Here is a 26,781-nt window from a genome sequence, read left to right on the forward strand (position 1 = left end):
AAATTCAGTAACTTTCATAATTTTTGGGGATATTTGAAACATTTAAAGCATCTGGATCCTTTTCAAGGTTTGAGAACAGCTGTGCTGAAAGGAACCCATGGGTTAAAACAAGCTTATCAATAACTCTGCTTCTGCTCTCCAAGTGTTGCAGGTGGAGAGCTCTTCGACTTCTTAGCTGAAAAAGAATCTCTCACAGAGGAGGAAGCCACAGAATTTCTCAAACAGATCCTTAATGGTGTTCAGTATCTCCACTCTCTGCAAATTGCCCACTTTGATCTTAAGGTGCGTTGAACAGATAAAAACTTTGACAACTGAAAGCAACATCCATTAAAGTCCTTTGTAATTCTAGCCACAAATCAGTCATCATGCAGGTCTTGGCCACAGTTTTGTTTTGCTAGCTTATGTAGACAGGGGAAAGCTCAGCCACTGGAAAGAAGTTACTGAACTGTAAATAGTTCCCGTCTGTAAGATTCTTCAGGGGAAATGGCACCTCCTGACAAAATTAAACCATGAAAAAATGTTTGTTTCCTGAGAAAACAAACCTGAAATAAAAATGAGGACTATGTTTTTTGGTTTGGTTTTTTTTTTTATGTGAATGTAATCTGGGTGAAACATTCTGACCTAGATGCCTTTTTCAATTGGGTTTTTTTTTAGACACTTAACTGAAACTGCAGTGAGTTAAATACAAGGATTTTTGTGGAGCAAATGACAGATTTCCACTTCTGTCTTTTTCCCCTTTTGTGGCTTTTTTGTTTGTTTTCAGAAAAATTGTTAATTGCATCCTTTTGATAATGAAAACAGAGCTTTTTGTATCTAAACTGAGCAACTGCTTTTCAGTGTTTCAGTTTCAGGATCTTTTCCCCCATAAGATTTTTTTTTTTTCAAAGGTAGACAACTAAACATTTCTCCTTAAGTCTTCTCAACTGGGCAGAGAAAATGAGTAAGAGAAAAAGAAGACATGATGATTTCATTATAATTGAAATATAGTTCTGAAAGGGAAGGGAAAGGATTTCATGGTAAACATACCTTTTCCAGTTTCATCCTCATCACCTCAGTAATACATCTGGTCTTTGTATTGTAGCAAGAGAAAAAATTGTAAAGCTAGAAAGGAATGTATTTATTAGAGTATGAAGTGTGAATTTTCACCAGTGTGTGTAGTTGAACAAGTCATCCTTGGATACACCGGATACCAAAAATTTGTGCATTAAATCAGGCAGCAGTGTGCAGACCAATAAAAGTATGCCGTAGAAGTGCAGGGAGGAAAGGAAATGCACATATCAGGTCCTGTGACTGGGAAAAAAAGGAGGGGTTACAATGAAGAGCTGCCTTTAATGACTCCAGAAGCCCTTAACACTCTGAACAGGATGGATGGTGGTTCTTCAGAACACACTGGCTTATGGACGTAGTAGGACATGGAGACTAAGTAGCTGGTTCTCTATGCTGATTAAAGTGATGCAATGTAGGAACAGGCCCCTTTGCTGATAATCCTGACGTTTCATCTTTGTTTTGGCTTTGCAGATCTTTGGTGTAAGGTAATGTGAAATCCATATTTCAAAATAAGCTGGAAGATACAGGAAAAGCTGTTCTTTTTCCTTTCTATTAAGTATGTTAAGCCTTAAAATCTGGGAGCTGGACCAATCCAGAAGTTTCCCTGGAAGATCCAAAGGCAACAAGATACACCTCCCTGATTGTTTATGTGGTGTGAAAGAAACATCTTTCAGGGACTAATGTAAACCAAAGCCAGTAGCTGATCTTTAGGGTTTTGTTTCCTGGAAGCTCCCCACAATGCTGGAATGGCTGTAGCGCAGGGCCTGTGATCTTTACTGGGGGACAGGGTGTTTCACTTAGGGCCAGTCCACATGAAAACTGCAACTGTGGTATCTACAAGAAGTAAAATCTTGGCTTTGTGGAAATCATAATGCTCCAGCATCAACATGGAATCCTAATTTACTGTATTTAACTTTTAGCATATGTTAGATCATAATAGAAAAGACGGGTTTTTTCTGCCTTAAACACAGTTCAAGTGTCTAACAGAGGTAAAAAGGAATGTTCAGTGCAGAAGAACACTGGTCCACAGTTTGTACCTATGTGTAATCTCTCTTTCTCTCCTCCTCCCTCCTTCTCAAAGCCTGAAAACATAATGTTGTTGGACAGGAATGTACCGAAGCCTCGAATCAAGATTATTGACTTTGGTTTAGCACACAAAATTGACTTTGGAAATGAATTCAAAAATATCTTCGGAACGCCAGAGTTTGTTGGTGAGAAAAACTGTTGTTTCTTCAAACTATTATTTTTCAGTCTGTGAAACAGTATTTGTGGCTTAGCTTGGCTTGGCTGATTTACAGATTATGAAATCTGCGTGTAATTTGTGACATTTTGAAATTTAAATAAGCAATTTGTAGCATTTGACTTCAAATTAGTCTTGCATTAAGATGTTTTAATCTATCAGCATCTTAACTTATTATCTCTGACATACATGGACTCAGAGTGAGACTTATACCTGTTATTTGAGGTACTTACCTTGCTGCTTTTTTCTTTAGCTCCTGAAATAGTAAATTATGAGCCTCTTGGTCTTGAAGCAGATATGTGGTAAGTTATTGGCTCTTACTTGAAATAAATCTCTCATGATTATGCTTATGTTCTAACCATTTTTTTTCTCTCCTCTCTCTCTTTCCATCTATTTTTCTCTCCTCTCCCTCATCCTTTTTTTTTTTTGCTTGTTTTTTTCTTCAATCCAGGAGCATTGGTGTAATAACTTACATTCTGTAAGTACCAAAATCTATGGATGTTTCTTGCAAATGCTGTTGTTTTTTTAATTTTTATTCTGTCCTCAGGGGCGTTGGTGTTGTTTGTACAAAGCAAACCATTCTGACTGCACATGATGATTCAAGTTGTATGATCTTAAAAGCAATAGTATAATTATTGAAAGAATTGCCATTAATCAGCCTTGAGCTAGCATGGGAAACTGTCTTCAGATCTGTAGGTGACTATCTTAACAGTGTTCTTTAAAATTACAGCAAGGTTTTTTGCCCTGCTACATCACGTTTTCCTGAAGGTAGATTTGCAGCCTTAAAACGGAAAAGAAGAATGTTATTTCTACTGTTATTTGATCACAGAGGGTTGAAGCAGCAGTATTACAACATGTAATGAGAGAAATGTCTTTCTTGCAGTCTAAGTGGTGCATCTCCATTTCTTGGAGAAACCAAACAGGAAACGCTGGCAAATGTGTCTGCTGTGAATTATGAATTTGAAGAAGAATTCTTCAGTAATACCAGTGCCCTAGCTAAAGATTTTATACGAAGACTTCTAGTCAAAGACCCAAAGTGAGTTGTTTTTCTTCTGTGTGGCACTTACATCTCGAGTATTTAAAGTTGCATATTTGGAGGTGATGGTTTAATAAACATAAAAAAGTGTGTATTTTATTAATATCTGAAACAGTTCTATCTCTTATTCTCTTGAAGGAAGAGAATGACTATTCAAGACAGTTTGCTGCATCCTTGGATCAAGGTTAGCATGCCATTCATTCTCTGTTGTCCTGTTTTTAATCATTCTTCATTTCATGCTTTTCAAGTTTCTTAACATGGAATATTGTCATAATTGTTTAATGTAACTTACTGTTTTGGAAAGCTGTCTGCATGAAAGCTAACATATGCAGAATGTGGGCTTCATTCATATATGTGCTATGTGAGTTAGCAGTAGGGAAGTAGCCCCCTATGGGATTTAAACTCATGGTCACACAGAAGCTAATCTTCAGAGAGCATTGCGCTGACAAACAAACATACAGTCTCTGAATCCAGCCCAATTTACACTAACTTTTCTTCTTCCCTGCCCTTATTTAGACTGGGAAGAAGCCAGTAATCTCTCTTCTGTCCTTCCCCTTTAGACTGAAGAGAGCACTTGATGTGGTGGTCCACTTCCTTCTTCAGTGTTTCAGTGTTTGGTTTGGATTGAGCTTTTGTGAAGCTGCTAGGTTGAGAGGGAGAAAATGGCACCTGTCATTCTTCGTAATGTGTGTAGTACTCCCTGGCAGTTAATTTCTTTTAATTCAATATCACATTCTGATTGTGAGTAGAAAACCCATTCAGTGCCATTGATTTCCCAGGATATGGGGATGCACAAGTGGGTGTTTGATCCCATTCTGCTTCCCAGAGAATCAGTTAGAATAATATTTATTTATGCCACAACTGCTCCAGTTCACAGTACAACATCTGAGGGCAGGCATTTCTACACCAATGTGCCAAACTACAAATTTGACCATGGTTTGCTGACTTTTTGCTGAGGTAATCTGAAATAGTTGAAATGCTTGGAACATATTGACACGATATTTTAAACCACTAAAGCAAGCGTTGTGCAAATGGGTTTCTCTTGGATCATGTTCCACGCTCATGCGAAGACACAGGTTATTCTGTACCCTATTACTCTGCTTTACAACTTTCCAGCTATTTGATTCCCACTCCACTGGTCATATCCTCTTTTCCCCTTTCCTACCACCATCTTTACCTGCATTTCCATGGCAGGGAAGGTTGAAACTAGTTCCCTTCCAACCCAAGCCTTTCCGTCATTCTATTTTATACATATGTACATATATATATATTTATATGTGTATGTGTGTATATATATATGTATATGTATATATATATATATATGTAAAAATTACTTCAAGAATAGGATCATAAAATCCAAATTTCAGTATATTCCACTAGTCATTGGTTCTTAGTATTAGTCCATGAAAAATTTGAAATTATGCAGGCTTGGAGCTTGCTGCACTGGTAGGTGGGATGTGATTTTGGCAAGGGGGTAGTTTTTCAGCAGCATCTAGGTAATTACACTGAGACTGTAACAAAGATTGGCTGCATTTAAAATCAGTCAGGAAATCCTCACAGAAGACAGGATTTATCTTGGAAATCAAATGCCTCTATTGGAGAGGGAGGTGAAGGACAAGGTATTCTGATGTTTGAAGGGGTTTTTTTGTTTAAAATGAAAAGCACATTTTGTGCATTCTTAGGTCTGGATTTCCCTTACAGCATTTTCTTAAGAAATTTCATCTCTATGCCCGACTAGACTCTGAATATTAAAATCATGTGCTTACAATTACTTTATTATTACAGTATGATTGGAGTACTATTATAATCCAAGTGGAAATCATCACTGAGGGACAGTCTTACATGCAGATATTATGGCATTTTTTAGAACAGCTTTATTTTCCTTTTGCTCTCAGCCAAAAGACACTCAGCAAGCACTTAGTAGGAAAGCTTCTGCAGTGAATATGGAGAAATTCAAGAAGTTCGCAGCACGACGAAAGTGGAAAGTAAGTCATTCACTAACACATCAGAATGTCGGTGACATACAAATGCAGTAGCTTTGCCTGCCCCAGGGAAAGGTCAGCACATTTAAGAGTGGAAAAGAAGGAAGAAGAAACACGTTCTTCTGTCACTGGGAATAAATTAGGTGCTTGACTATGGTAATATGGGAGAGGACTTCTTTGTTAATGATCTGCATACAAATGCTTGTGTGTTGATTGCTTTGTGCTTCTGCTGGATTATGAATAGCAAGAGTTGAAGTTTCAAATTCAATATAAAAAGCAGATGGGTATTGGAATCAAACTTTATTTTGTTTTGCTAAGTCCTTTAAAATCTCTGCAATAGCGTCGTATCAGAATTTTCTAAATTTTTTTACATACAGCTTTTTTCTTATTATTTTTATAAAGCAATCAGTGCGCTTAATATCCTTGTGCCAAAGATTATCAAGATCTTTCTTGTCCAGAAGTAGCATGAGTGTCGCTAGAAGTGATGATACTCTGGTAAGTGTGTTCTTATATATTTAGAATGTTTTATGACATATGAACTTGGTCACTTTCTAACTGACAGAAATATTAGGCTCTTGAAAATTTGCATAATTAACTAATCTCATAAGTAGGAAGAAATAGATGTTCAGGCTACAAAGGTCAATTATCCATAGTTCGATCTTCTGCATCTTGAAACCTTGAAATTTAACTTATCCTGTTGAGGCTGATACCTTCGTTTCTTGCTTTTGAAGCTTGATTCATGAGGATTTTTTTTACTGTAAAAATTGTATGGTGAAAAAGTGTTATCTGAATTTTACTCATTATTTACATCATCATTGTGTAGACTAAAATAATATTCCTTATATTTCTTTTTTTTTTTAACTAAATATTCAAAATCACTGAGACCATTTTAAATCAAATGAATACTAGACAGCAGTGTCACAACAAGCAGTTACTTCAGGAGGAAACTTTAGAGTTGGCCAGTATTCAGTTTGTGGTACTAGATATGACTAGAGTTGAGTAGTTAGGAGCAATTGCTGTATGTTTTGTAATTACAAATGTTTGTAAATCCAAAAGCATTTTTCTTAGCTTACTCTACAAGTTTTAATACACAATTCAGAAATTCCCCATGATCAGCAAGGAATGTGTGTTAATATGTTTATAGCTGGGGAATTTCATCTTTTCTGTGCATTAATAGGATCAAACCTCAAAAATTCTGCAAAGCCCTTTTCATGCATACTGTCTTCTCCATGTCCCTCCTGTGCAACTCCATGCTCATGTTTCCACTTTTTGCCCTCTTATCTTTTGGCTTCTGTGCTCTTTGTTCTTCTCTTGCTCTCCTTTCCCTGCCCACCACCCCCCCCCAGCTTGGCTATCTCTATGCCTTTTAACGCTGGATCTGCATTTCACACCCGTGTTCCAGCAGAAAGGATTTACAGTCCAATGTTAGTGTCCTAAAAAAATCTGAAACCTCAGGAGAGAGGAGGTAAGAGCAGTCCAAATAATGGGCTCTGTGAATTTCAGCTCTTTGAAATTCTAGTGCAGAGGAGAAAAAGAAAGTTACACCTGCAGGGGTATCTAGGCTTATTACTTAGGTTCTAGATTTTTAACTGATCAATTTGAATAGATAAAAGCTTGAACCAAAGCACCTCTCCTGTGGATGACACAAAACCTGATAACTCGGTTGGGTTCTTGACCTCTTGGGGTTTTTATCATCACATGTGTGCAAGGAATAATTTCATTTTATGCAAGTATTGCTTCTGTTGGTATCTATCACCTATTTTTCCCATAAGGAAAAAAAAATACACCTAATAGAAGAAACCTGTGTGGAATCTCAGTTAGTAACAGGTTTGTGTGCGAAGAAGAGAGAAGCATATTTTACTAGAAAACATGTGGGGGGTTTGGTGTAGGTTTTCAAATAACATGAATACATGCTAGCCATATGCTTCATGAAAGATTACAACTTGAAGCTGAAGCATTCTTTTAGAAAAAATATTTCAAAAAATTTAGGGTTTAATTTTATTTTTTTATTTTTTTATGTCTTGGCAGCTCTTTAGATACAGATTTTTTTTTCTTAAAGATAACAATTTTTCTTCTTTCACATTTAATTGCAAGGATGAGGAAGATTCTTTTGTGATGAAAGCTATTATTCATGCCATCAATGATGACAATGTTCCTGGATTACAGCACCTTCTGGGATCTCTGACAAATTACGATGTCAATCAACCTAACAAGGTAGTGTGGGTCTGTGTTGAGGTGTGAGGTGTGTGGGGGACAAGCTACCACCCTGTTGAATAGAGCAGTGAGATTGTAAAACAGAAATATAACACCTGAAATGAAAAGGCAAGGGAATGGGAAAAAAATTCTACTTTTTTTTCTAGGAGAAATTTTAATGTGCTTTGTGTTCAGTCTTCTTAAGATACATTAAAATGGAACTCAAATTGGGATTTTTGCCTAGGCATTTCAAAAGATTGAATAGACCTGACCATAGATTTCATAACTCAAATCTATGGTCAGGAGCTGTGGTTTATCAAATATAACCTTCACTCCTGGTTGCAGTTGCTGTTTCTTGTGGCAGATGATAGATAAAGATGGCAGAATACCTAAGAATAACCAGACTACTAATAAAACTGACTTTGCAAAGCATTGATAGGAAGAGAAGCTGAAAACTGCAGAAGTGGGTTATGTGAACATGTTAGATGGTGGTGTTCATTTTCAGTAATGAAATTGCTTGTCCACTACAGTATTTCAGTGCATCAGCAACATCTAGGAAAATGAAATGGGACTGCCCATTAAAACAAAAAATACAGTGATTTCTTAAATGGTTCAAGACAAGGTCACACTTTTTTTGCGTGGTGACCTTCATTACGAAGTCCTTTCAGAAATAATCATGAAGAGCAGTATAGAAGTAAAATATATGTTATTTTACTGTGATGCGGTCTTGAACCATTTAAGAAATCACTGTATTTTTTTGTTTGAATGGGCATTCCCTAGATGTTGCTTATGGTTTGTGTATGAGGTGGTGTAGGCCGCAAAGAGATCGCACAGGGGAATGTTCTTGCCAAACAAGGCTAATAAGAGCTAAACATTAATATTCCTAATTTTAAAAGCATAAATTTACTGTGTGATATATCATGAATTCATCTCAAAAATATGAAAAATTGCTGTGCAGTAAATTTTATTAAACAAAGAGATAAATTATTTTTTTCACACAGTATTTCCTGAAGACTTGAAAGCAGAAATCCAGAAATGCTATTCAATGCCTGCCTTCTATTCCACTGTTTTCTTAATCCTTCAATAATTACTTACATCATTCTTGCTTGTATTTCCTTATTAGCATGGAACACCTCCACTACTGATTGCTGCTGGCTGTGGAAACATTCAGATGCTTCAGTTGCTTTTAAAGCGTGGATCTCGTATTGATGTTCAAGATAAGGTTTGGGTTCTGCTTTTCCACTGCTCTTTTTAAGTTTTTCTGTACAGTTAGCAGGAGAAAAGCAGTTCAGACCAAGTGGTACTGGATATTAAAAGCTCTGAGCTGTAGATCCTGTTTTCTGTCTTCCACTGCCAAAATATAAGACCAAGTTTTTAGCAATGTCATTTGTTACTAATACGCATCCTCTGACTTTCATCACTTTATTAGCTGAAATAATTTGAATTATACTATCTTATATTGTAGCTCGTGCTTACAAAACCACATCAAGTAGTTCAAAGTAATGATTGCCCTAAAACTAAATAGTGAACTTTATTTAATGTAGAATAATAAATGAATATTTTAGCTGTGGGGAATATTGCAAATAAAACAACAATATATTTGATGGAGGATATGCTTTGTAATAAGCTTTTTTCCAAATGTGCTCTAACAATTCACTTAAAGCAAGCTTGAAGAACTGTGCTTCTCCATATGGTAAAGCAAGTAGAAGAAAGGTTTTTATCTCATGACTGTTCTTTCTAATGAGCTCCTTAACAAGAGAGAAGAGGATTATCCTTGCAAGCAGTTAGTAATCCTGTTAATTATCCTTGCATAGAGAGGTTTTTGTTGTCACTATTGGTATGTAGAGTTGTTGAATCAATCTGAAAATTTTTTAAAACTTAATTGTTCATATAAGCTTGAAAAGCTTTTCAGTGTCTCTGTGTACACCTAAGTGCACCTGTACCTCAGGTGAAAATCTAGAATTAGGATTTTAACTCGATCAATAACATCTGAAATGAAATATTTTTGACAGGCTGGATCTAATGCAATCTATTGGGCTTCTCGACATGGACATGTAGAAACACTGAAATTTCTCAGTGATAATGAATGTCCTTTGGATATTAAGGATAAGGTAAGAAAATAACTCCTTTTTCACACAGGTGGCCTTTTCCTATAACTTTATCTTAGAAAAGAGAGAGGTCTTTCAATTGAAATGGTTTTCAGCCGGGTCATAATTCCAGTAATTCGACTGGCTTTTTCAGTGTGGTTTTCTAAGTTGACGTATAGGGCCGTGATAAGAGAGCTTTAAAGTAGCTGGATGTACTGGTTATTTTCCTGACAAATGCTAGCCAAGTCTGCATGTTAAATGTGGTGGTGAGTACATGGTGGGTAGGTGGGGAAGTACAAACCTAAATTAATTTTCACTTGAAGACTTGATTTCTCATTGGAACTCAGGGTGAAATCGTGATTCGGTTTTTCATTCCTCTTGATTGAAAATCACTTTTGCCTGACAAGTAAATTTGACTGTTATTAAGTTGAGTATAAGGAAGCATAACAATTTATAGCTGATGAGCACTTACCTTGTCTTTGGCAGTGTTACTTGAGCAACATATGCCCTAGAAACTAGTTGCTGTTAAATTTTTATACCATAGCAGTGATTTTATACTAGCCAAAGCTTCAGTACAGAAGAAATTATACCTGTGAAACACAGTTTGTTTTGTTGAGGGAACTAATGCAAAGCAAGGTACATTGGGAAAATTGTTGTTTGACTCCTGATAAGGCTGCTAGGATAGAGATTACTCTCCTAATAAAAATAACAGTTTCTGTTTTATATAATTTCAAAAAAGAAAGTTTTGCAAATAGTTAGACATAGTGACCAAAATGCACCAGGGTATACAAACATGTTAGGCCAGCTCCTTACATTTGAATAAACAGGATAGGGGGGAACATATGGAAATATTTTGAATAGAAATGGGACATCTGTTTCAACACAATTGCACAAACAGCTTCCTCCTCATACTGCTCAGAAATCCCATCGTGACTTTGATCTGAAACAAGTAAAGTAGGGAAGTAAGTTCTGGAAAAAGAAAGCCTTTGAAGAAATAACCTACCTGCCAGGTGGTGGTGTGTCTGTCACATACAACCAGTTTGTAAGCTCTGCTGATGGAGCTGTGTGGCTGGGCAATGGAGAGGGAGGAGAATCCCATGCAGGATTTAGGGCATTCAGGCTGTACACGGTGTACAGGCAGTGTGTATCATGATGTGACACAGGAAATGACACTGGCATGCTCTCCTGTAATTGCAGTCTGGGGAGACCGCTCTCCATGTGGCAGCTCGCTATGGGCATGTGGATGTGGTTCAGTTTCTCTGTAGCATTGGATCCAATCCAAACTTTCAAGACAAGGTGAGTCATGAGCACTGTTTGCAGTTTTTCCAACAAATAAGGCTTCATACATGTGGTCAAAACTTCAAGTCTCACTTTTAGCGTCTGGTATGTTTGCAAACCAGAATTGTGAAGATTTTGATAGCTCTTAATAGATAAAGATTATGTGAAAAACTGAGAGTGCTATGAAACACAGGTTCTCTCAAAAATGAAAGCTTAAAAAGATGAATAAACAGCTCCATGAAGGTGTGGGTGGTGGTGTGTACTCTGAGTTCAGCTGAAGAGTTTTATTAGTTTTTGCCTTGAATTCTGCTTGGTTTTAGCAGTCATAGGATTTTTCTGCAGTGTCATGGACTCATTTTTGAAAATAAGGGGTGGGTTCAGGAGGGTTTCTTTAGAGGTCTGAAGGAAACAAGGAAGAAAAGGCTTAACAGAAAAAGAAAATCCATTTGACCCAAATTTGACCCATTGTGTGAGAGTTCCACAAGCCTCTCCAAGTGCTGCATCCTTTAGGACTTCCTTTCCATTGTGTAAGGAGACCTACACTGAGGGAGGACAGGACATTATCAGCCTCTTGTCTCCTCTTTGATATTTTCCAGGTACACAAAGGATATCCCATTTCTTAGAATTTGACAGAGCTACTTCTTTTAGTGGGTTTTAATTCCCCCTGCTTTTTCAGTGGGATACATTCAGCATGTTTTTGTGGAACATTTGAGGTTTTTAATGTTGTTCCACATAACTGCTCTGACGTACAGTGAATTGAAGTTGAATATTTTGAAATTTCTTGAGTTCAAGCAAAAAGCAAATTAGTACTTCAGTCACAATTGAACTCCAAATGCAGACAGTTTCAAAGGCTTGTTGTGATGTGTCTTTAAAGGCTTGGGTCTTTAGCTATATTCACTCCTAGAACTTTGGGATGTGCTTTCTCAACATGGTAAGCAGAGTAACCTGTCTCAAACTGCTGGCCTAGTGCGATTTGCATCTTCATGGTGATCAATCTGTTTTAAATGCTGGATTAGTCACAGCACACAGGATGTAAAAGTGGTTTGTGAACAAGGGTCTGTTTTCAAGTGAGAGAACCAAGATAGTTAGCCTCAGGATCATGGATAGGTTTGAAGTAGGATTGCTGACATACAAGGTAATCAAGTTGTTCTTGGTTTTAGAGTGTCAACATTAGAAATTACAACATCTTTTTATAAGACCTATTTAGTAGACTGTCTTTTTTTTTTTTTCATACCATCTTTTTGTATTTTAAAGTTGGGAAATTGTTGTTCCTGAAGTTTGGATCAGTACTGTTTATTGATTTTCTATGTTAATAGGAAGAAGAAACCCCACTGCACTGTGCTGCTTGGCACGGCTACTACTCTGTTGCCAAAGCACTCTGTGAAGCAGGTTGCAATGTGAACATTAAAAACAAAGAAGGGGAGACCCCACTCCTGACAGCATCAGCTAGGGGTTACCATGATATTGTGGAATGCTTGGCAGAACACAGGGCTGACCTTCATGCAACAGACAAGGTTAGTTATGTTCAGAGATCACAGGAACGTGTCTCTCAATTACTTCATTTGAGTGCTGCAAGTCAGCGTTGTTTCCACAACGTGAATTTTTGTAGCAGTTCCCACAGGCTTATTGATGACTGAAATAGTCCTTAAGATTGTCCACTGATGATTATTATTCCATGACCGGGTTTTTGCTGATCTATTATCTCCTTATCATTTATCACCTCATGAGTAACACTCTAAAAAATTGCAGGAACATTAGTTTCTGCAATTGGCAACAAATTGTTAACTTCAGAGAAAAAGATGGATTTGTTGTTGGCCTTTGATGACTATGGGCTGGATAAACCACACCCATTTTAAACAAGAACTATTTAAAAATATGACTCTGTTTGATTCAGAATTAGTTTTTGTCTTTCATGATGTAATCCAAATAAATAAATTTGGATGTTCAGTGCTTGTATTTTTGGTATGGCTGGCATTTTAGCTACCTTTATTAGTAGTATTTACTAAATAGTTATTAAAGTAAGTTCAGAAAAAAGTTTTCACTTCTAAGATAATTTTTTCCAGGTACATTGTCTTTTTAAGTTGTTCCACAGAGAGAAACTCTGTCTTTAAAGTTACTGATCAGAAAGCAGATTGCATGACTTTTGCATCACTAACTTCTGTCTAGTAAACACTAGAGTTTACAATACTCAGCTGGTTGTTACTGTTGAGCACTCTCCTTCCTCTGAGGAAAGATGTTAGAAGAGAATGTGCAATTGTATTTCATCAACTCCACTGCAAAGACCAGTGGCATAACAGAAATTTGCTTTCATCTCATGACTTATTTGTTCTGACAGATATGGTGCATCTCCCTGCCTCCACCTTCAAATTAAAAACCATTGTGGTTCTTGAGGCAAGGAAGATGCACCCTGTTACTTGAGATGGTTGTGACTTAACTAAATATTTGGATTTTTAGCATTATTTGATCTCACAAGTTGTCTCTTCATTTCAGGATGGTCATATAGCCCTGCACCTTGCTGTAAGAAGATGTCAAATAGAAGTAGTTAAAACTCTCATCAGTCAAGGATGTTTTGTAGATTTCCAAGACAGACATGGGAACACTCCTTTACATGTGGCCTGCAAAGATGGGAATGTGCCTATTGTGATGGCACTCTGTGAAGCAAATTGTAGTTTGGATGTCACTAATAAGGTAAATGGAATATGTATGCTGAACTACGTTGTTTATTAGCTCACCTGTTGCATTAGGTGACCTTTTTAAGTTCACTGATATGAAAAATCATTGGATTTTTCTGTCTCTCAGAGTGGCCAAAGAAGTATTAAATGACTCACCCTACAAATTTACCAAAGTTTGTTTCAGTGTAATAGATCATTAAACATCCAGGAAGAAAGAACTCAGGTGAATTATCACAGTATGTTTTGCCAACACTCTTCCCTAGCCATTTAGCTTTGTGTTAGGCAAATTACATCTAGGTGCAAAAGAACAGATGAAATGCATTGCAGCTGTCTTTGATTTCGTAGGTAGCATTAAGTTATGCACGGAATTGAAGACTGGCATGTTTTCTGCTACAGTGTTGTAACTCTAAAAATGGTGATTGCAATGATTATTGGTAGATGAATGCCAGATAAAAATGCAGACACTCTGTAGCTGGTGTAAGCATTTTCCAGGAGGAATATTTCATTACCCGTCCCTTAATTTTGAGACACTAGTGCCTTTATTGTTACTTCTGTTGTGCTCATCCTGCAGTATGGGATAACTAAACATAACACTTTAAGGTTTATATTATGTCTTTTATCCTGGAGGTCTTTAAGAGAAAAGTGAGCTGTTTCAGGAAACATTCCATATATAGTTTGAATAGGTCAAGGTCAGTCACTCTGCTGTCAGGCTGTGGTGCTTAGGGCTTGATATTTACCCCTGAATGTCTTTCTCTGCCAGATTTAAATTTTATATATGCTAAAATGTTTAAAAGTTACTTATAGTTACTTTATGTTGCTATCTCAAATTTCTTTGATTCAGGTATTTTAGCTTCTTCTAGTTTTTTTTCCTGGAATAGTACCTATTCTAGCAATAATACTTGCTAGTTAACACTTCTATTTATTACCAAAGCAGTTACATTGTATTAACCAGATAAAGAAAATTACCAAGTTTTTTGAGGGCTGTCTGTCCAATCACTTTTGGTTTCAGCAATTAAAATTATCAGCTGTCTTATAAAAAAAAGTTAAATCAGTGAGGTCTCCAGTCCTGCTTCTCAGCTTAAATCTGATTGACTAGGCAATTAAATCCAGATCCACAGATAAGAGCACATTTTAGACAAGTCGAGTTAATGGACCATGAGGCTGTTGTCCTGTTTGCTAATGGAGAATGCTGAGCTGGGATCATCACCAGCATGCTGAGAAAAAATATTTAGCCTTCAAATGTTCAGTGGCTGTGGGATCACGGCTACAGAAGCATGGTTGTAGTTATTCTTTTGCTGTTATTCTTTTAGGAGTAATGTATTCTGGAGAGACTTTTAGAGTGCCCTTTATTTGAAATGGTGAGTTTGAGTGTTATTAAATAGAGAATCTTAATTTTTACTTCTCCTCTTCAGGAGCAAGCCCTATATTAACATGGCATTAACAAAACTAACTTCTATCCTTGGTCCAAACACTTGGCTTTGTCCCACATGTGTGTAATACCGACTGAAGGCACTGTTTGTTTCTTTCAGAGATTCAGCACAGTAGAACATCACATGCATTTATTTAGAATCATAGAATCATGGAAGCATTTAGAGTTGAAAAATAACTGTAATATCAGAATCTAACCACTAGCCAAGCACTCCTAAGCTGACCACTAAACCATGTCCCTAAGTCCCACATCTATATGACTTAAATACCTCCAGGAATGTTGACTCCACCACTTTTCTGAGCAGCCCATGACAGTGCTTGACAAGCCTTTTAGTGAAGAAATTTTCCTGATATCCCATCTCAATCTCCTTGGGCACAACTCAAGGCCATTTCCTGTAGTCCTGTCACTTGTTTCATTGCAGAAGAAACCAACACCCAGCTCACAACACCCTCCTTTCAGGCAGTTGTAGAGAGTGATAAGGTTCCCCTCAAGCCTCCTTTTCTCCAGGCTAAACAACCCCAGCTCCCTCAGCAGCTTCTCACAGGGCTTGTGCTCCAAACCCTTTAACAGTTCCATTTCCTTTTCCTGGCCATGCCTCAGCTCCTCAATGTCCTTCTTGCCATGAGGAGCCAAAAACTGAACACAGGATTTGAGGTGTGGCCTGACCAGTGCTGAATGCAGAGGGACAATCACTGCCCTGCTGCTGCTGCTGGACACACTGTTCATAATACAAGCAGGATGCTACTTGAGTTGAGGTGTAGGGTTTGGAGGAGCCTGAGCATCTTTTCAGATTCCAGTTATCAGAAAACTGGCTTTGCTTTCAAATACTTTTTTCAAGAAATAGCTTTATGACTTTGTTTCTAATTGTAGACAGAACGAACAGTATTGAAAGCATAAAAATGTGAAGTAATAGTTGGCTACCAGCAGAGAGTAAATGGTAGTTTTTGTAACAGTAGCTCTGAACATACAAAACCAGAAGTGGATATCATGAGGACCAGTTGTCAGTGAAGGGATTAATGGAAAAAAGAAAAAAATTGGAAAATAAATACTTTTCAGCACTTTCCCTCTTCACTGAAAAATATATTATTTCATGCTGACTTCTTTCATTCATTCCTTTTATTTCTTTGGGTGAAAGGGGGAGATATTTAGTCTTCAGTAGTACTTGGATGGAAGTAGAACCCAGAGTTCTAAAGGTTAAGGAATTAGTGTTGTTTAAGTGTTCATATTTAATTAAGTAAAAAGGCAATTAAATTTTCTGGAATTAAAAGACATTATCAAATATAGTCAATTCCTCCACAGTTGTGAGGAATTTAGCTAAAAATTTGTGTCCCCATTTTTTAAATAGTTATCTAGCCTTTGTTTCTAATTGCACTTTCAGCAGTTGTGCTTAAGCTGCAAGCAGAAGTACTTTTTCTTGCAGTTTTAGCAAAACCATTCCTGTGTATCAGGTATGTATAATTGTATAATATGTCTGATTATTACTCAGAACATTTGAAGTAAAGTTCTTTGACTAATATAGTGACACTTCTTTCCTCATTTTAGTATGGAAGAACACCTTTACACTTGGCAGCAAACAATGGCATTCTTGATGTTGTCCGGTACCTTTGCCTTACCGGTGCCAATGTAGAAGCATTAACCTCTGTAAGTACTGAGAGATTCTCTTCTTCTTCTTCTTTTAGGCATGATAGTAGAAAAAGAACTCACAGAGAGGTGTAGGAAAAGGACATTACATTTTGAAATTTAAAACAAAGGCTGTTGTATGTTATGCAACGTGAGTGGTATTTGTTATATCTCTCTTGTCTACTTGTTCCCTTCTTCTAAATGAATTTGGAACTGATTATGGTATAGAACAGCTACCACTTCATCTACACCTATAATTTCTTTTTTTAATAGAAATAATTTCTTTGTCTAAGAATTACTTGTATCATTGTGTTTTCTATAAGCACAGTGAGTCACTTCACAAAGATGTACGTCATTTCACATCACATTTGAGAAACATACAGATATACTGTATGCATCTTAAATATTTTTCTTGCTTTAAGGGGGTTAAAAAGTTCTGGTTTTATGGTGGGAGATGTGTGGTTGCATGGATGAGCGAACTAGCATGAGAGTATCCTTGTAAACTAAATCATTCATGTCAGATCAGCCAGCACCATTGCTTCCAGTTAGTAACACTGGAGGCATTTTTCACTCTCAGTAAGGTGAGAAAAATCCTCCTAATGACATACTCACAGCAGGAATGAAATGTCCTTCATCCTGTGCACGCTAAATTATAGACATCATGCATTATGTGTATTTTGAACAAACTAACCATGATTTATTTTCAGATCCAGTGGATCATTTTACATTGCAGCTTACTGTAACCAATGTATTCTGCTTAGAAATAACTGCTGCTGTGTATGAGGAAGACATGTTGTCATTAGATTTTAGTCGAGTTTTCAGAGTTCTTATTCCTAACAAATTATTCCTGAGATGGCTGAAATGGAGGGGGGAAAAGAAGAAAACTTCTGTATCAGTTGCTCTACGCATTTGGTACAATTTAAAATACTTATTTTTGTGTTGTTTTCCTCTAGATTTAGCACTGCAGTTTTGTCTTTTAAGCACAGATCTTATGTAGGAGGAGAATGCAAAAAAAAATTGGAATTGTAGCTTAAACAAGTTTAGGACTTAATAATTATTTTTGGTAACTACTGGATTGTATATTGCCACGTCCCCTATTAATAATAATGAAATGTCAATGCAGTGGACTTGGTAGGATGCTCTACAGATTTCCTTTGTCACCCTTTTTTTGTCTTTTTTGTTGGTTTATTACATCCCATTGTGTATATGTATTTGCACTACTACATACTGTAGAGATGAGATAAAAGAAAAGGGTGATGAGGGAATTGTTGAGCTGTTGCACTTCATTTGTGTCATATATGACAGCTGTGTTGTTATAATTGCCTCTGTGGACACTGTCCTTCCAAGATAAAAGTACATTTTGTCTCTTTTGGTCAGTGTGAAGGACATAACAAAATGAATAGTGCTGATACTAAATCTATCAGGAGCAGTGCACTGAATATCCATAGCCATCCATTATTCCAGCAGTGTGGTGGCAGAGAGAAGGGAAAAGGAGAGGACCAGAGAACCTTGCATGTTGTGATTTTAATATTTCTGTTTTGCATTGGTTCTCTAGAAGGCTGTTAAACTGTTCTGAAAAGTTTATTAACAGCTCTTTCTGAGCCAGTGCAGTAGAATTAATGGTCTTTTTCTTCTCTTAGTATGCCATTTCTGAGGAACTAACTTTTCCAACTCCATTATGTAACTGGGCTATATTATGAATTCCTTGTCTTCTTTCTGGTTAAAGCCCATTTTGGAACTAGTCTATTTTTAATTTGATTGCCTGGATGGTGTTTACTGACCTCAGAAAACCTTCCACTTCTGGAGTATACTATTATTTCACATGTTTAAAAATTACCCCAAAACATCTGTTGTGCTCACTTGTTAACTGGCACCAGGCTGTTGGATTTTCCTCATGGAAGTTTCTAAACCAACTTTAAAATTGTCAGATTGATTAAAAACTTTGGATGCAGATGCTTGCAAATGCCATTTGAACTCAGGATCAGCTCTTGCAGCCTGTCTGATTTGCAATATAGGGAGCCAGTCAGCAATTGTAATGAAATATTACCAGTGGGTACAAAATAGGCTTTCATGGATCCTGTAACCAAGCCCTTTTTATATGTCAGATTTGTTTTCCTATTGCTATACCAGTGTATAGATACTCTGTATTTTTCAGGAAAGACTAAAAATAACTTGCTATTTTGCTTGTGTATGTCTTTTTTAATTCTTTTATCTGAGATAGTGAAATAAGCAAAGTACTCCTAAATTAGTTACCTCTTGCCAAAATTTAGAACAGTACAATAGTGTAAGGCAGCTGTAAGAGTTGAAGTAGTGGGCAATTTGTCTTTTAGTCTTTTCAGTATTAAACTGCTGATCTGTGAAACATAGGTAACTAAATGACAAGACCAGAATACTGAAGGCAGATTTGTTTCTCCTTTTAAACTTGCTGGTGCAATTTAAACTGCATCCCTTACAAGTTTCTTTTTTTTCTGGAATCCTCCAGTGGCTGATATGATGCTATCAGTCTTTATCCATTGGTAAACAAACATTCACCTGCAATTCTCGTGAGTCAATATGCTGATGTGTGCCTCCTTTGTGACCTTTCAAATCTGTTCTGTGGGCAATATCTAGAAATCACTATCACCCTCTAATTGGTGAGAAGAGAGATGGAATTCAGGGGGAGGAGTGTTGACTTTGCTTTCAGACTCTGGATTCAAAGTATCTTGTTACAGTGGCATCCAGATGCTCATCTGTAAAAGAAAAATGAAGGAACTGCTGCTAATAATTTGTGTTTTTAACAGGATGGGAAAACAGCAGAAGATCTCGCCAGAGCAGAGCAGCACGAACATGTAGCCAGTCTGCTTGCAAGACTTAGAAAGGTTGGGAATGCATGAATTTTAAGTGAGGTTTTCATCAAAGCCATTCTAAAAGCTGTTGCAAAATTCCTTTCTGCAATGGTGTCTTTTCTTTTTTTTCTTCTTCCTTTTTATATTTTTAATTTGAAATTATGCTCTCAATTAAAGCGAATATGTACATATTAAAGAAGCTGGTTAAGCTAGTCTCTACCACTGATTCATATCTAGCAGTGTCTGACAGTGCCTAGCAAAGCATCTAAGGTGTTTAGTAGAAAATAAACTACTAAGCACATCCCTCAAGATGACTTACATCCTCACCATCACCATTTCACTTAGATTAAGATTATGAAGGATGGGGGGTTTGTGCCCCTCATGAAAATGTCAGTAATGTATGGAATAGTTGTATAAGACCTCAATGTCATCTTTTGATTCTGCAGTTTCAGTATATCCAAATGTCTTGCCTACTAGAGCAAAAAGCTGACCTGGGCTTGCTGCAAGGCACTATGTCTGACACATCTGATATGCATTGATTAGTCAGATAGGCAGCATCACTCATGCTGGGAAGGTTCAGAGCCTACTTGCCTGGAGATTACAGGCAAGAGCCAGACCAGTTAAAACAATCCTTCTATAATTATAATGATGAGTCTTTGATTAGAGAAACTGAAATAAATGACCATTTCTATTGCTTGTAGACAATGGTGCAAACTGTGTATTGCCAAGGTAGAAGCAGAATTGTGTCCTTTAGGCCTGCCAGCAAATCTTTACTTCCTAGGATTGTAAACTAAATGTGTATCAAGACATGAGGAAGTGCAAAGTTCAGACTTCCTTTGCAATGACAGCTTTTGTAAAGTTTGTCATACATAATAGGCTCTGTTTTGTATAGTTACATCCCCAAACCAAATTCTTATTTGTGTCTGCATGCAGGCAGGTAAATCTGTGATTTATTCATGGTGTAAACATGAAAATAATACAAACTGACCTAGAACAAAGGAAGAAGGTCAGATAGATGTCTTTTGAAAGAAACATTAGTAAACTGTAGCTCTTCTCTTGATAGTGGAATATACATTACTGAAGGCTTGTCTCTCTATATATGGTGAAAATGCTTTATACTTTGTAACACAGAATATGAACAATTGAAATTAACAAATTATATCTAACCACAGAAACATATTCTAGTACTACTTAAAATGGTCAATATCATCTATCACACAGCATACCGTACACTTTGTTTTGGTGCTTGTGAAACATCTTGCCTCTAATACAGACACGTGAAGAACCTACTGCCACAGTGGCTCTTGTGGAGAATCCAGTATTAGCTGTAAAAGTGCAGTGTTTGCACACTAACTTACTAAATAAATTCCTGCTGGTAAGGAAGGAACAAAATTGTATGCACTACTGTCTCTGTCAAATTTCTCAGCTCAGTTGCTGCATGCTTATAATTCAGGAGGACTCATCCTACATGTAAATGGGTTCAGAACAATAGAGTCTCTCACTCAGCTCCAAATGGAGAAGTGAAGAAAGGGAAGATTAATCTAGTTCTTTTGCCCTCACACTTCTCTGCTTTCTCCCTGTTCCCTTGAAAATCACAAACATGCGAAGCACAGAAAACATTGATGTAAAGGAAAGAAGAGAAGAAGTGCACATTGAGTTGTTGGATGGTTCAGGTGATAGCTGTCACAGAAAAATTCTTCAGTTCTGCAGATATATTCTGTAAGAGTATGTACATTGGTTAACCTTCTGAGACTGATGGGTTAGGAGAATGGGCACTGAAAGAGGCTAGTTTTGACACTTTGCTCTCTCTATTGGAGGTCAGAATAATTCCATTCACTGATTTGAGCCTGAAGATGTGTGATTTTCATGAAACATCCGGGTGGCTCTGGAGAGTGAGCATTAAGCTCTCCTGTGTGCATGTCCAGTAACCATGGCTTTCATGATGAACCAGATGAACACCAGTCTGGCAAGAAAGTGTATCTAAAACCCATGCTGAGTTTGCTGGGAGGCAGAAGTTCCCTGCCATGAATTCTGATTTCTTCTTTGCATTGAATTTTAGGATACACACCGGGGGATTTTTATCCAGCAGCTGAGGCACACACAGAATCCACAGCCTCGGATCAAACTGAAGTTGTTTGGATACTCTGGCTCTGGGAAAACCACCCTTGTGGAGTCCCTCAAGTGTGGCCTGATACGAAGCTTTTTCCGAAGGCGTAGGCCTAGGCTGTCCTCCACAAACTCAAGCAGATTCCCCCCATCTCCTTTGTCTTCCAAACCTTCAGGTATGGTTTTGAGCCATGTTTGTATGAGAGAGAGAAAACAGTTTCCTCGTATTCTCTAAGGTTCTAAGAAGCTGTTGGCTGCACTGCAAAAGACAGGACAGCCTAATCATGTAAGAAACAAAAGAAGGGAGAGGGAATTGATTGACTTCTCTGTGCATAGGCTTGTATCTAAAGTAAGAAGAAGAGGACCAGCAAGTATGAAGGATATATGAGTAGTTAAGGTTTTGTTTGATTACATGCTGCATAAGTGGACTTGCAGAGTGGAGGACAGGACTTGTAAACACTGCTGTTTATTTTTCACAAAAGGTCCTAGGCTGCAAATATCAGTTTCATTACTAGCTTCCTTTTTGCTGGAGGAACTTCAATAAACACCACAAAACTGGAACGGTTGCTGCATCTCTATGTGATTTTTAAGTAATAACAGGTTTCAGAACTGCCTCTGATGCCTTGGAGTGCTTTTCCTTAAGGTAGAGGATTGAATTAGCTCACTTAGAGCTGTCTAAAATTGTCTTCAAACAAGCTGAAAATGGAAGTTTTCTAAACTGAAGTAAATGTTTGCAAATATTAGGGAACAGATTGCTCATGCAGCACCAGCTGGCCTGTGCAATGTAGGAAGAGCTACAAGGTGTGGAGAAACTAGCTAGGTTTACATTTAAACCTAGTGTGCCCAGTTTTTGAAGAACCCACAGGGGGACAGTGGAAAGACCAATGAAACCATTTGTCCACATCCCTTTTCTAACACTGGGAGCCTACAAAAACAAGCAAAGCATCTTGAGCTCAAGCTCAAATTGATGTTTAGAAGTGGTCTTACTGTGTAACTTACAGACAAGGCCATGGTTGCCTTTTGTAAAAAGAAAAAACTTCTGGATAATACTTGTAGGTTTGGACTTTGTTCATAATTTTTAAGTAATATTAGAACAGTGCTAGTAGTAGTTTTTATTTCTACTTTCTCTCTATTCACCTGAGGAAGATAAAGGGCATTCACAGAGTGGCTTAACACAAGGCAAGATCCATGCCACAGAGATTGTTACTGCATTTGATGTTTACTTTACACCAGGGCCTCACATCTGTGACAACAGAAAAAAAGAACTTGATTAAATTAATCAATCAAAAGTTCTTGATTTATTTATCTTAATTTACTGAGTCATACAAGGGCAATAAATCACTCACAAAATATCCATTCCTGAAGGCAGTACAGGAACATTTTGACTAAAGATAGATTTTTTTTTGTGTTGGCTGGTAACAGAACCAAAGAAGAGATGTTACGTGTTCACACCATCATAAAATCAGAAAGATTGCCAGTCACACTGGAAAATCAGTGTAGAAACAAAGGTGAATTTGAAGCATGCCCTTCAAAAGAGCTTACCTAGATACAAAGCCAGAAAGATATGCAGTTCTATACATACAAAGCTATTAAGGTGTTATTTTAACATCTGTAAGTCTGGGGTTTGCTTCTTTCAGTATATGTTCTTTTGGGATGCAAATCAGTATGTAGCATGTAAATTATATTATGGGCTGATTGACATAATCAGATAAATATTTAAATCAGCACAACTTGGTCTGTACTTGGTCACATGATTTGTTTATATGTTTGTTTAAATTCTAAAAACAAGTAAAAAATAAGTGTGCAAATTCACTAAGTATTTATTTACAAGAGCCAAAAGATTAAAATACTACACTAGTATTTTGAAACATGAAAGTGTAGTTTTACAGCTAACAGGTAATCTTTCTATTGTATAACCTTAATATTAGAATTTGTGGAGTAAAGGAAAGAAATTCTTTATCCACTAGATGGTGCAAGTCAGTTAAAAAGCCCTTTTGTTTCTCATTTGTGCTCTGGGAATCTGAATAAACAAGAAATTTAAAATTGCTTATTAGTAAAATAACTTTGGTTTAGGGCCTGTTTTTCTCCACTGCTATCCCAGAGACACTTGTTACATGCGGATATTATTTTATCCTTACTTATAGGAATCAATAATACAAATATGTGACATTCTTATGCCAAAAAGAATACATCATGCAATGAAATTGTAGCCCTTAGCTAAAAAAACAAAAAAAAAAAAGGTAGTATACCTTTGCAACATAGAACTTTAGCTATTCAAGCCTTTCATACATATAAATTTCAGTTTTCCAGGCTTCCCACTCAGAGGTATATCTGCTAATGGACATAAGTGCTTTATAGTAGCATCATTCTAATATTTTTCTTTTAATCATTCAGAATAAGAATGTAGTTTTGTATGCCCACAGCTTCAAAGACATCTCTTTTACATTGGGCTTTTTAATCTGCTCTTATGGCTTCCATACTTGTTTTGAAGTGATCTTGTTGTGATTTTCAAATGGTTTGTAATCTCATTTTCCTTTCCCTGACCCAGTTTCAGTAAGTATTACGAATCTTTATCCCGGCTGTGAAAATGTCAGCGTGAGAAGCCGTAGTATGATGTTTGAGCCAGGCCTGACCAAAGGGGTATTAGAAACCTTGGTGTCACCTGCTCATCACTCTCACTTCTCTTCTGACGACCAGTCCACCAAGGCCATAGACATCCAGAACGCCTGCTTGCATGGTAAGAAGAGCCCTGGGTTGGGATGCTGCAGGACAATTAATGCCATTTGACTTGTTTTTTTAAAATAAAAATGGTGAAGTCTGAGTTGGTTTAGTAGTGGCTGTGTTTGACAATCCAACACTAGTGGGATTTAATTTGTTTGAGAAAGTAAATCTGCCTGAGGTTCTGTAACTGTTGTAATATACATTTTAATCACTCATGTCAGAACTTAATAGTATTACATAGAAACGTTTCTGAGGTAAGTGGGAGAGAAGAAAAGAGAGATTTGGTATGAGAGGAGCAGGTCAGCGAAGTGGCTACCGGTATGAAGGCTTCTTCACCTATACTGTATGTCATCTGGGGATTTTATCAGATTTAATACAGTCCCATTTAGTTCTCACCATTTAAGTATATTCCCAGCTATGCAAAGGACATACCGTTCTCACTCCATGTCAGGGCTGAAGCATATTTGGTGAGCCCTGGAGCTCATCAGTCACTGTGAGTGGAGCTTCTGATTTAATTTATTTTTTTGCAAGGAAACTAACTGCTCTGCAGTTGAAGCCAGTTAGCAGTAAGAGGGGTCAATCTCAGAAGGTGTCATAAGTACACACATGGCTTTTGGCTCTGAGACCACACAAACTGCTTCTACTCCACCAGCCATATTAATTGTCATTTATATAGGTGGTCAGGTCTCCTTCATAAGGAAGATGTTTTGTGTGCTTTAGCAGCTGCAGTTTTAAAACTGAGTTAGTATTAATCAAGGGTTTACTTGGAGACAGAAACCTGCACAGTAACAAATGCAGTGACAAAACATTTATTCTAGGCGCTGAAGAGTTTGCAAAGTGGATAAAGCTTGTTCTTTGTGCAGGCTAAATTCTTCAGTATTTCTTCTTTCAGTATAATTCGAAGCCCAGTCAAATTTTGCAGGAAACAGAGTTGTGCCATGGATTGTCAGAAGGACTTTCTTTTCCTTCTCTGTACTGTCTTGATACGGAACAAAGTGTACACACAGGTGAACTCTTGCGTGGCTGTACTCATAACAGCAGGTTGGAGTGTTCTGACTTCTCTCCTTCTAGAAGTTTGAAGGGCATCTTCATCACCATTAATTTAGTTAGAAGTAGTACAAGTGCAGCAGACATCACCCTGATCAAAGGGTGCATCTGGGAAGTGCAACATACTAACATTTTTCTCACCCAAAGCTAAAGGAGATGACAAAAAGAAGGATGGAGCTTTTGGAACCCTTAACAGGGGGATTCTTCATCCCTGATTAACCAACAGTGTAAAACAAAGCAACTTTTTTTTACAGTGTGCTTCAGTGTTTTTTTAAAATCAGTGGTGCCGTGTTAAGAAGAATAATTAATAAAAATATTAAGCTTTTTTGAAGTGAACAGAATGGGAGCTATTATTAATGGTTTTTAAGACAATTACAAGATCTGCTGCTGTTGTTCAAAGCAAAGCTCAATTTAATTGCATAAGACTGCATGCATTTAACAGAGGTACTTACCTATGGCATCCAGCTAAATGTCCTATAGAAGGAATGTGAGAGAGGAAGATTTTGAGGGTCCAACTGCTAAGCCTTGGAGACTGACTGAAACTCATTCCCTTTGCTCATGATTGCATTTTCAGCCTTGCTTTCTCACATGCATACAGTTTATGTTTGTGAAAGTTTAAAGCAGACTAAATGTTTTGTTTATATTACCATGGCCAGAAAATGTTTCATGCTTACTTATGAAGTGTAATCTCTTCGTCTGTTCATCTGTTTTTCAGGAGTTGGTGATTTCAGCATCTGGGAATTCTCTGGGAATCCTGTGTACTTCTGCTGTTATGATTATTTTGCTGCAAATGATCACACTGCAATTCACATAGTGCTTTTTAGTCTTGAGGAGCCTTATGAAATCCAATTAAACCAAGTGACCTTTTGGCTCAATTTCCTGAAATCATTGGTCCCAGTTGAGGAGCCAATAGGTATGTTCTCGTGCTTGTTAATGAAGTATTAGAGATCTGTAGAATAAAGCTTCTTGTATTTCTCTGCAACTCTGTACATCATCTGTGTTTGATCTTCATCTCCATGTATTCAAACAAACTTTACATTAAGTTTTTTTGGCAAAAGGAAATTTTATCTGTGGAAGAAGCCAGAAGAGTTGCACACACCACTTTAGTTCAATTAAAAAGTGTCACAAAGTACAGTGCAATATCTTGTGGCACTGGGATTTACATCTGTACATGGCAGTTGAAGTTCTATGTCAGATAAGCTGTCAAGAATGTTTCAGAGGGCTGGAACCATTTAAAACCAAGTTTAGACACATTGCTTAAGTTCCTCTTACATCTAACCCCAATAAATTATATTTTCTGCATAAATTAGTCATGTCAGTGACAGCAAGAAAGAACAGTATTATGGAACAGCATTACCCCTTAGTATGTTCAACTTTCATGTGTTTAACTAGAGTTCTAGTTAGACTTCAAATATGATAACTGGTGCTGATGGACAGAAGTCAGTCTTTCTTTTAAATATCATATATGCTCCAATTTTGCACAGGTTTTAAGTAATTT

General features: G+C 37.1%; 1 protein-coding gene across 2 annotated transcripts in view; it reads left to right on the forward strand.

Annotated features, from left to right (window-relative positions):
• DAPK1 (death associated protein kinase 1) overlaps nt 1–26,781 on the forward strand; it is an 84,535-nt gene that overhangs the window by 49,877 nt on the left and 7,877 nt on the right. Inside the window, exons 3-21 of one of the 2 annotated variants that reach the window (XM_015653426.3) lie at nt 144–282; nt 2,129–2,258; nt 2,541–2,589; nt 2,739–2,765; nt 3,171–3,323; nt 3,462–3,507; nt 5,219–5,308; nt 5,708–5,800; nt 7,400–7,519; nt 8,622–8,720; nt 9,511–9,609; nt 10,783–10,881; nt 12,180–12,377; nt 13,354–13,551; nt 16,507–16,605; nt 19,365–19,442; nt 21,469–21,691; nt 24,064–24,252; nt 25,999–26,196. In XM_015653426.3, the coding sequence (XP_015508912.1) occupies nt 144–282; nt 2,129–2,258; nt 2,541–2,589; nt 2,739–2,765; nt 3,171–3,323; nt 3,462–3,507; nt 5,219–5,308; nt 5,708–5,800; nt 7,400–7,519; nt 8,622–8,720; nt 9,511–9,609; nt 10,783–10,881; nt 12,180–12,377; nt 13,354–13,551; nt 16,507–16,605; nt 19,365–19,442; nt 21,469–21,691; nt 24,064–24,252; nt 25,999–26,196 (2,327 nt within the window). The remainder of the gene's footprint in view (nt 1–143; nt 283–2,128; nt 2,259–2,540; nt 2,590–2,738; nt 2,766–3,170; nt 3,324–3,461; nt 3,508–5,218; nt 5,309–5,707; nt 5,801–7,399; nt 7,520–8,621; nt 8,721–9,510; nt 9,610–10,782; nt 10,882–12,179; nt 12,378–13,353; nt 13,552–16,506; nt 16,606–19,364; nt 19,443–21,468; nt 21,692–24,063; nt 24,253–25,998; nt 26,197–26,781) is intronic. The other variant, XM_015653427.3, reaches the window with a different exon arrangement.

This window comes from Parus major, chromosome Z, assembly GCF_001522545.3.
Source record: "Parus major isolate Abel chromosome Z, Parus_major1.1, whole genome shotgun sequence".
In the NCBI taxonomy this organism is placed as follows: domain Eukaryota; kingdom Metazoa; phylum Chordata; class Aves; order Passeriformes; family Paridae; genus Parus; species Parus major.